Source organism: Oryzias latipes, chromosome 14, assembly GCF_002234675.1.
Source record: "Oryzias latipes chromosome 14, ASM223467v1".
In the NCBI taxonomy this organism is placed as follows: Eukaryota; Metazoa; Chordata; class Actinopteri; order Beloniformes; family Adrianichthyidae; genus Oryzias; species Oryzias latipes.
In genome coordinates, this window is record NC_019872.2 from 6,758,959 (window position 1) to 6,769,518 (window position 10,560).

Below are 10,560 nucleotides of genomic sequence, written 5' to 3' on the forward strand. Positions count from 1 at the left end.
CTCTGAGTTTTGGGCGGAACTTTTGCTGTGGCATTGGCCCGCCCCCTTCTCATCCTCCATCTGGTTACATGCGCTAGACCCCCAGCCTGCAACTAAAATGGCGAGCAATATCTGAGCTCTCCAGCCACACAGTTTTGATTCAGATACCAGCTCACACGAGGAAAACAGAGTCGTACATGAATTGATTTGTCTGCAAGGGGATGCTTCACAAAGCTGAGGAGCACTGAGCTTGTGGCTTGCCATAGTAGCTTCTACTTCACACCTCAGAAAGGACATTTTAAGTTTAATTTTCTTCAGACATGTCTGCCATTAACTTATTTTTTTTGTTTTGTGTGTATAATCGATTTGCAATTCAGAATTTGTAGAGAGAAATGACGTTGAGAAAACTAAATTGTGCAAAATTCAAGTCATGCATTTTTCTCTACTCAGTTCTTATAATAAAACCCTTAAAATAATAGTTAATATTTAGCAGTTTAGCAGGAGATTTTTAAGATATTTTCCTTCTTTTTATGTTTTGTAAATTTTGTTAGAGTATTCAATCTCAAACTTTGATTGAACTGTTTCCAAAATTCAATAGTGTAATTTTTCTGACTAACTGAAGTTGTTTTTGTTTGAAAAATATCTTAAAATACCAGGCCTTTCCCTTACCCAATACAGTAACTTAAATTGCTATTCTCCATTTTGATAAAATAAACTGAAAACTTTTTTCCTAAGACCAATCAAAGCACAGAGAGGTGAGCCACTAGAAAAATAAATCTTTTGTTTGTCCATTTTATGTGTTAAAATAAAAGAGTTTTGGATCAAATTCTTGTAAAAGATAAGATAATATAAGCCTTTACAGATCCCACCATGAGGAAATTGAATTGTTAAAGCAGCTCTGAGGACTAGGCATCAACATGTAAAGAAAAACAAAATGTGCAAAACAGCACAAATATAGGATAAAGCTGTGCAAGTCTGCAAAAACTCTTATTATATGCACTGTAAATGCTTTTCTTCATTTTCTTTTCAGCATTCTATTTTAGTTCTAAATGCAATGGATATAGTAAGTAAGAATCAGGCACATTTCTAGCTTTGTACAGTTACAGTATATAACAGAAGAGCACAACTGGGTAAAAAGAAAAGGAGAAAACCTAGTGAGTGTACCTGGAGGTTGTCAGGGGGCTTACTTGAGTGCTATTCCAGATGTGAAAATGGCTTTTGCAATATGCCATATAAACAGAACGCTGCAGCAGTAGATACGAATGGACTTGAGGGAGTCAAACGCATCCGAATTATTAGACTAATTCAACAAACGTTCCTGTGAGCATTACTCAAATGACGTCCCCTTTAAGGACATGTTCAGTTTGCCAACGCTGTGGTTTATACCTTTAAGTGATATCTCAGGTTACATTGATGTGTGCTGATAAAGTTACTTTGCAGTACAAGTTCTGCCGGTTGTGAAATGCAGCAGATAAGAAGCCAAATGTGGGTTGGGCCGGGCCTGATCATGTCACTGGTAGGCTTCTTTGTCCTGCGGTTTTATAGCACTGCTACGGTTCCCTGTGAGGCTCCTTCCAGCTCCGACCTCCTGATTCAGAGCTGAAGATTAAAGCCAATGCATTGCTGGCTTGGAGTTGTGATTTTCTACTTGTGTAAGAAGTCACTTTGACAACAAAAGGATTGTAGCTTTTAGCATCAATATATTTGCAAAAAGAGTAGCATTTGGAACCGTGTCCTTCTATTCTCTGCATGTGCTGCATTCTGTGGTCATGGTTTGGGTGCATCAGCTCAGATTTTTCCTCAACCTTTTTTGACTGAGCAGCAGTTTCTCTGTGAATCCTGTCCGCCTTTTTACAGCAGATGGTAATAGATGGTTTCTTTTTCACCTGCCTGCACTAAGGCTTCCTGTGTTGATGATATGTATGGGGTTCTGTGGGGTGGAGATGACAATGTAGGTGTGGAGGAAGTCAAATGCAGGTGTTTTTGTGAGTGAGTGTTTATGAGTGTGCCGTTGTGTGTGTGTGTGTGTGTGTGAGCCATCCCAGGTGGGTGCTGACAGACCGGCAGGTAAACATGCAGGTTGGTCTCTGATCTCACCTGTTGGAGCAGACACAGCAGCGCCTTTAGGGCTTCTGCAGCGGAAACACGCTTTTTTATGTGGTGCTGCAGGAGCGGGCGAGCTTCTCCTCTTCTCGCCTTTTCTCTCCTCTCTTCTTCTCCCCTCATCTTCCAGGTGCGCTCGGATAAACATCCAAGGAGCACAACCAAAAGGAGTGAGAGTTGAGGGAAGGGGGTGCACAAGAGGAGGAATAACACCTTCAGGTAACAACAGCACAGGTGCGCTGGGGGGTGGGAGGTGCTGACAGTGCGTGTGTGTTTCAGGGAGATTTTGTGTGCAGTCTGACTTCATAAGGTGGTGCTTTGGAAAGAGAGGAATTTTACACATGAAGATTCTACCAGACCACCCCTAGGAGGAAGACTGTTTAGCCTTCGAGTCAAACAGGAAAAACTCAGCAGCCGTAGAGTTCAAGTTGTGATAAGTCTGTAATTTATCTAGTTTCCTGAGTAATCTTCATTTTTAAATAGTAACACAATTTACTGCAGCTTTTAAGACCAGTATAGTAATTAAAAGAAAAAAAATAGACTTAGGGAGGAAAAACAGAAAAAAAGACCATTTTGTTTTAATGCCTATCAATGCAAATATTCATCAAATCACTTCTGTTCTTAAATTGTCTTAGTCTTGCATCGACTTGAAAGCAAAACCAAACAGAATTTTCTTTTTTTCATAGTGGAAATAAATGTAGGCGTCGAGAGGTTAAAACAAATTATGAAACATGTAAGTGAGTGAGATTAAATAGTTTAACTTTGAAAAGGAGCACACATTTATATGTTTTTGGGTTTTGTGAGGAAACTAAAGAAGTTGTGTCTTCACCGGAAACTAAACCAACCGACTAAAACCTCCTTCATGTCAGCTAAACACCAAAAAGTCCTAAAGATGTGCTCCACTTACCAGTTTCTTCACATTATTTTTACTGTTGAAAAAGATTTTCATAAATAAAAATCTTAAGATTGAATGTTTGTTGTTGTATGCAATTGTTTTTATAGAAGTGATCAACGTGTAGACAGTTTTCAATCACACATCAGTAACGACACAGCAGCCCAGTGTATTTAACAATATATATTTCCATTGTCAATGTACATTCCATTTCGACATAAGCTTTCTTCACAAACAAAAAGTTGGCATCTAAATAAATACTATATAAAATAGAACTTCAAAATAAATATATCTATAAAGGGAATTTTATATGAGATTTTTTTTCTTTCTTATTTTGTTATATTCAAACAAAAACAAAAAAGCACAGATCTTGTTTCTGAATCTCCAACAATGACAAAGCAAGGGTCTGAAGGAATGGAGTAACAAATCACTTTTCCCCTCATTGGGGCTGAAAATAACGTTAAAAACTCTGTGGGGTTTGGTGTGTAAAAGCCACCGCATTGCAGCAAAAGAAAATAAAGAATTTTCTTGAGTTGTTGATGACTTTTCCACATTCAGAGCAGCCTAGCGAGCACATGTGACAGTGTAAAGTTAAAGTGAAAAAGCATTGTTTTTGCAGTGAAAAGAAAGGCCATTAATGTTAAAAGGAAGCTCCATTGGTGTTAAGGGGGGCTACCAAGCACAAATCAGGAGAAAAACAGAGGCAACAGAGAGGAGGTGTCTGTAAAAAAATAAAAATAAAAAAAACAAAGGAGGAGAAAGAAGATTCAGGCATGTCTGTCTCTTCTGTGTCTCTGTGGTATGACAAGTTTATGCACCGCAGCTGCGTGTGTCAATCATGGCAGGCTGGGGGTGTTTGCAGGACTGTTTCTCAGGGAGAACGGCGAGCAAAAAAAAAAAAAAAAAAAGGACAAAAATGCAAGTGAGAAAGAGCTGTGACACTGAAAAGTACCAGCAGGAAGTGGACTAATTGGGGTAAATGGTGTTTGATTCAATGAGTCCACACAGTCTGCAAGACCCAGAAAGGACTTAGCTTAAACTCTTGACTGCTAATGAGCCACGGATAGCTTAAATATCTGATTCTTTCCACTCATTTCCTTTATTGCCTGCACACATTGAATAATCGAGTGATAGAAAAAAAACTTTTTGTCCCCAGTCCTTCCTCCCCCCTGCTTTAGGCTTCCTTGCAACCTAAAAAAAAACCTGTTTCTTACCCTCAAAATATATATCTAATATACTCTCTATATACTTTGTACTGAGTTGTAGTTATAATGTACCATGCAATCTTTCAAGGACATTTAAAAGTCTCTTCTAAAGAACACAAATGTTGTGAAACTATTTACACCAAGAACATTTCACCTGCATAGCTCTATTACTAAATGTCAGAACATTTGGGATTTTGTTTTTCTGCCCACCGTCACCTGACAGGCCTTTTGCCCCGTAACACATTCGTTCTCAGTTTTGGCACCATTCTCTCAAACTGAATTGCTAGGATTTGAAATATTGCCTTATACATTCAACGCTAAGGACCTTGTTTTCTTTTTTCTTGCTCTTTTCCTGCGTGATACCAGTTTTGTGCAACAAGACAAACCCAAGTATGAGCAAAGTTAAGCAACCCCCCACCCCCCACCCCATCCCTTAAGAGGAAGTTAAGGGTCTGACTTAACAGAGAGTTGTGTGTTATGGAGCAACAAAAACGGTATGCCTTCATACCAGAGAGAAATGGCCATCTGTGTCAAAGGGCTGCTCCCCTTTAACGACCAACTGCCGTCAACTCCATTTGGCAGGAGTGCGCGACAACTGTGATCACCCAGGCTCCAGAAGCATGCTACTGTGTTTGAGCTTCCTTTGGCAAAGTTTTGAGAACATCATGCAAGCCACAAAAATAGACTTTGAAGAATAAAAGATCTGACTTACACAGCTATGCAGCATATTAGAATTTTATGAAGACACTGATGTGTGGAGAAGCAGGGATGTGCGGCTAACTGTAGTGTGGGCCGGTGTTATGGCCAAACAGCTTAGGTGGTCAACACTGTGCTTTAGTACATCCTTTAAGGGGTCCTAAGAAGATTGTGCAAGTAGCAGGTTAGATTTCAACAAAGGCTGACTGGATACAAACACAAGAACTTTCCAAAACTTCTCCTCTCCCTCGTTGTCGTTATTCTCTTAACATCCTCTAGAAACTTTTCAAATATTCACAAATGCCTTTTTGGCCCCTAAATGTTTCTTTGCCTTTTGAAGCAAAGAGGAAACAGACAAGGCTCCTAGGCAGTTCAGAAATCAAACATGCAGTAGGCCAAGTTCTGGAGGTAACCAAGACAGTCCCTGAGAAGTTTGGGTGTACTTTTTTCCCCCCTCTTTTCTACACATTTCTCTACTACAAATCCACTCCTATAGCACGTTGAATAACCATTAGACTAGAGCATGCAGATTGTGACATGCATTACATCTGAGATGATCTGTGAACGGCATTCAATTATTTCAGAATATCTAAGCTTCACCACCCAAAAAAGAGAAAATACACATTAAAGTGTTATGCCTCACGTGCAGCGCAACTGCACAATACGGAGTGGGAATTATGGGAAATTACTATCATTTTAAGGTCTAAAAAGGTTTGTTTTTACAACTCCAACATGAAGATAAAAAACTAGAGATAGAATGCTAGCAAGTTCATGTATTTAAAGGAGAGAAATGGCAACACTAAAAGATGGTAAAGTCAGTAATGCTTGAAGAAGTAGTTTCCTGCAAAGGCTAACTCCAAAGCCTCGTTTTTCCACAGATGATCGTTTGTTTTACTGTTTGACGTTGGGCTGTGCTTTTAGCGGTGGGTGGGGGCAAATTTATTTGTTTATCTCTATCACTAATTCTTAAGTAATGTGAGAATCTGTTACAGGTTAGCTTTGAATTACAAAATTAGCTGAGAAATATTGAGCAGCAGAAAAGTACAACGATCTTGTGCCTCCATTCTTGCACAGTACAAACACCAGTCCCACAGTCACGTCTCCTCTTCTTGTGTCACACTTACAAAAACTCGATGAACATCTCAGAGGGCCTGTTTGCTATTCTTACTGGCCAACTCTCTGACGGCCCAGTTTGATCATCCACACTGCCAAACAGGTCAAAAAAGCCATGTAAGTACCTTTCTTTAATATAATTCATCTTCCAGCAGATTAATGGGGTAGTTTTCATAGGTCTGTGTTGGATTGTCCTGTCCATAGAGATTAAGTGAGTACTGTATGGTCCATTTAAGAGCAAGGCCACCTCTTGACAGTCTTGTCCACTATCATGACCCCTGCTGCGGCTTCTCTGTCCCACCTTTCGCTTCCATGCCTCCACTTTTGCACACAGGAACATTGATGCCCTGTGAGTTCTTGCAGCGACAGCCAGGCCTGCTAACATTGTCATAACACTTTTGTCCCAGTTTAGCCAGACCTGTAGCTGGTAGATAGCAGAGGAGACAAGGCAGGACAATCGAAAGGGCGGCCATAAAGGACCAGCGAGCACAGCAGTTGGCCTGGGAGCACGAACAGGGTTTGTCTGCACAGGAACCCTCATCATCCTCATCCTCGGTGCAGTGGTAGAAGATCCCTTTGACCAGGCACATGCAGGTGGCTGTGTCCACCAGGCTCTGAGCGGAGCACAAGCATTCCTGGTTGCAGACCCAGCAAGAGGGTAAGGTTCGGGGGAGTGTACACTCCGTGCATCGACACTTCCCACAATGCTCACAGAGAAGCAGATGCTTCTTCTCAGTTGGGGAAGAAGGGATCAGCACCAACCCTTGATGGCTCCCAGTGGAGCTCACACCTCCTGCAGGGATCTTTGTAGATTTGAGGTCCAGAGATTTAGAGGAAGATGAGCAAGAGGAAGCAGAGGACGAGGAAGTGAGGACTTTAGAAGAACTGAAGCAGCCTGGCGTCTGGGTACTGATTGCGTGGAGAGGGCCGTGGTTAGGGTGCAAGTTTGTTTGGTGGTCCACTGTAGGCGTGGGTGCTGCATGGTCCAACAGCCTCTGATCAGACGAAGTACTGCTGCTGCTGCTGATGGAGCTGGGCCTCCCACTAAAGGAAATCCAAGGATGGGTGGTGGTATCCTGGTGAGGGTGAGGCTCACACCTGCCCTGCTGGTGGGGCTGATGTTGATGATTATGATGGTGGTTGTGGTTTGCCCCAAGGAAGGCCTCTTGATTCTGGCCAAGCCAGGTAATTCTACGGTTGGCTGACTTCTGGCTCAGTGGCTGCTGGGAGACAACAGCAGGGCTGTCGATATAGTCGTTTTCCACGTGGGATGACTTTATCTGATCAATGGAGTATATGGGGGAAGGATGTTGAAGACGTCCGTAGGGCACTCGACTGTCCAGTAAAGGCTGAGATATGAGGGAGGAGGACACTCCGGGGATGTGGTGGGGAACCCTGGACTCCATGGGTCGGCTAGTGCCACGCACGTCTTCACTTTAAAGCAGCATTTAGCAACACTGCAAAGAAAAATAAAATACAAAAGAAAGGCATTATTGCTGGGCCCATTGACTGACGCCTTACAATGTTCCATACAAAAAAATAAAAATATTCACTTCAACTTGATTGCAATTCATGCCAGTATAAAATCTTAGGAATTATCTTGACATAGTGCTTTTAACCCGAGGTGATTATAAAACCGGGCACCGACAGGATATTCAGTCTAAGCCTTCTTCTTTCAAACTATTCATTCTAACATTAGAATAATAGAGGCTGGGCTCCGGTTGCTTCCCTTGCAAAGAGTAGGGAGCAGCACAGAGCAGTGCTTGCATGCAAAAGACTCAAAGATGCAAAACAAGTCAGAGCAAAGAGAATAGAGGGTTGCCAGGAAAGGGAAAAAAGGACACAATCGGCAGTGGAAAGTAGCTACCCATTTTAACAGAATAAGAAAACTTTAAGACTATTATCTCTGAATAATAACTGGATTACAATCTTCACAGTACAGGTATTATGAGGGATTTCATAATTTGTTTGCTTTTCGGATAAACAACCTTTAAATATGCATTCATGACTGAGAGAGCTGGAGTTTGTGAATGGGACAGATTTGTATGAACTGCCTGTTTTTTATTTATTTATTTTTTTTAGAGTGAAAGCTGTTATTGCTGCTCTTCCTGCTGCTGCACGCAGGAATCAGTGCGCTCCAGTTACGCAGGGACTCAATGAAATCCGTTCCAAGCATTTAATCAATGGTCCATGGTCACTGGTAGACCTACTTTACAGTCAAACCCAATAACCTACTTAGTTCTACACAACAATATACATTTAAATAAAATACCCACAAAACCAGCAGATTCAGCATACAAAAACACAATGTTTACTGGAAACTTTACCGGAATGGAAAACTGGAAAAGCGGTTTGCATCTGACGCTGCAAAAAAGCTTGTTGGGCATTGCTGGTGCCGATTGTCAAACCCAGACCTTTATGAGCTCCAAGCCGGAACTACGCGTGCGCAAGTGCGTGCGTGCAAGTGCGTGTGTACATGTGCGTGTGTGTGCGTCCCTCCCTTGAAAATGTGAATGGACTGAGTCATAAAAACCGGAGGCGGCCGCTGGACTTACTCAAATAGCCTGTTTATATAGGCACAAGAAGCATGTATGTTATACTTTATCCGTATTAAATACAAACTGATAAAAGTGGGAGTTTGATCAAGGAGAAAGAACAGTGTGTGCCAACAGACAAGACAGCTGTGGGGTCGTTTTTTTTTCACATGATAGTTTGTTGCGTAGTTTTGAAGCTCAAAACCGCTTATTTATTTTAGAAAAACGCACTAAACAAAAGATAATCATTAAAAAAATAATTTCAAATGTATAAGAAGAGGAATGCAAAAGTGTTTTGAAAAACGTGCACGCAGCAGAGCCACTTCAGACTTGCAGCAGAGGGTCTTCGGAGTGAGATTTTTACAGGTTTGGAGAGGAAAACGCTGCGCATTTTGTGCGTGTTCGTTAACAGACGTCACAAATCGCTACGCAATAGATGGCGAAGTGCGCATCTGCTGCTTCCGAGGACAGAGGAACGCGTACTGTGACGTCGATCCCCTCCTCGGTGCCCTAAACTCACTTGGGTTCCGAAATCTTTGGTTAAAGATTGACTTTTAAACGCTAACCCGCCACGGAGAGATCGTGCTGTCTGCGCAGGAGCGCGGTCTTCGTGTCTACGATCCGGTTTGTCAAAAAACGAGCAGTTCGGAGACCTTGCATCGATTTCTGAACATTTGTCGTGAAAACACATACACCTAAAAAAAAAAAAAAAAAGAAAGAAAAGAAACAGAGCGAACATATTTAGACATCACTCACCGTGGTTTCAGGAGGCTATTCTCATCTCTCCGTTGCACACGACGTTTGCGTGTTGGTATAGTCCAGTGGAGTGGGTAGGCTCCACGCACGAGGAGAAAAGACAGTCCAGATATTCAGGGTATAATATGAAGGAGGTGAATAGCAGGCGAGTGGGTCTTCAGCACTCGCTCGTGTATAAAGGCGACTGCGGTTGAGGGCTGTGGGTATGATGTTGCAACCACCGAGGGGGAGGGAAGTGAGTTTTATGAATGGGAGGGTAGAAGAAAGGAAGGGGACGGAACTGCGCAGATGCCTTTTTTTCTGAATGGGAGGGAATTGCGACTCGGGATGGCTGAAATGCATTTTTATGAATGGGGAGGACTCCGACTGGCAACGCGCATGCGCGATGCCTAGATTTTTTATGAATGGGAAGAAATGGCGAATGAGGCGTGTGTGCGTGCGTGAGGGGGTCGGAGAGGAAGAGGAGACGGTGGTGAAGGTGGGGGGTTGGTCACAAGGGCAATGTCAGGTCTGATTTACATAAAGCATTGGCCCATTTTATTCCAACACTGTTTCAGGGCTGCAGGACTAACAGTAATCTGGATTTTATTATTTTTCTTCTGACAAACAAAAGGGCAATATGAGGTACTTTAGAAAACAAAACATCTCAGGAAATCCAAGATTTTAATGCTTAGGTTTAAGAAATCCAGACTAGCAGACATGTACTGGTTATTATTCGTTAATCCCTGTATTCTCAAAGAGGATGTCAGGATGCCAGAGGTCACATGGCTCAGCTGGATTAGGCCAAATAATAGCCGCTCCCCTCGTGTTTCTGTTCTATCTAAAGCCATTTATTGCAAGCAAGGACGTGCCCTTCCTTCCTCTGCAACAATGCCATGTATGACTGCAGCCTCTATGGTAGTGCTTAAAAAAAATACGGGGCTGAGAAAGAGGTGGAGGAGGAGTGGATGGGGGGGAAGAGGAAGAAAAGAAGGAGTAGGGGAAGGGGGGGTTGTTACGCCCACTCTGAAACGCAAACCAGCATGAGGGCAGGCAGGATTCACAAAAGGACAGGATGTTGTTGATTTGTACCGAAACCACACGGAGGAAATGAGTGTGAATTTCCTTTCTTTCTGACATCCTTGTGTGTGTGCGTGTCTGTCTGTGTGTGTGTTTCTCCTCAACCCTCCACCCCCTGTCCCCAGCTTGGGGCTTTTACACAGTCAAAGGTTAACAGTTGCCCCATTACCCATTTGCACAAATCGCCATGGCAACTCCTACACTTCCATATTGAGGTTGTTGT

General features: G+C 42.4%; 1 protein-coding gene across 1 annotated transcript; it reads right to left on the reverse strand.

The window, feature by feature from the left end:
* Positions 1-3,142: 3,142 nt before the first annotated feature.
* Positions 3,143-9,547, reverse strand: spry4 (sprouty RTK signaling antagonist 4). The gene is made up of 2 exons (XM_011483191.3): positions 9,279-9,547; positions 3,143-7,445 (listed from the first exon to the last, which is right to left on the reverse strand). Exon 2 carries the CDS (start codon positions 7,392-7,394, stop codon positions 6,258-6,260), a length of 1,137 nt encoding a protein of 378 aa, XP_011481493.1. The 5' UTR covers positions 7,395-7,445; positions 9,279-9,547; the 3' UTR covers positions 3,143-6,257.
* Positions 9,548-10,560: the final 1,013 nt, after the last annotated feature.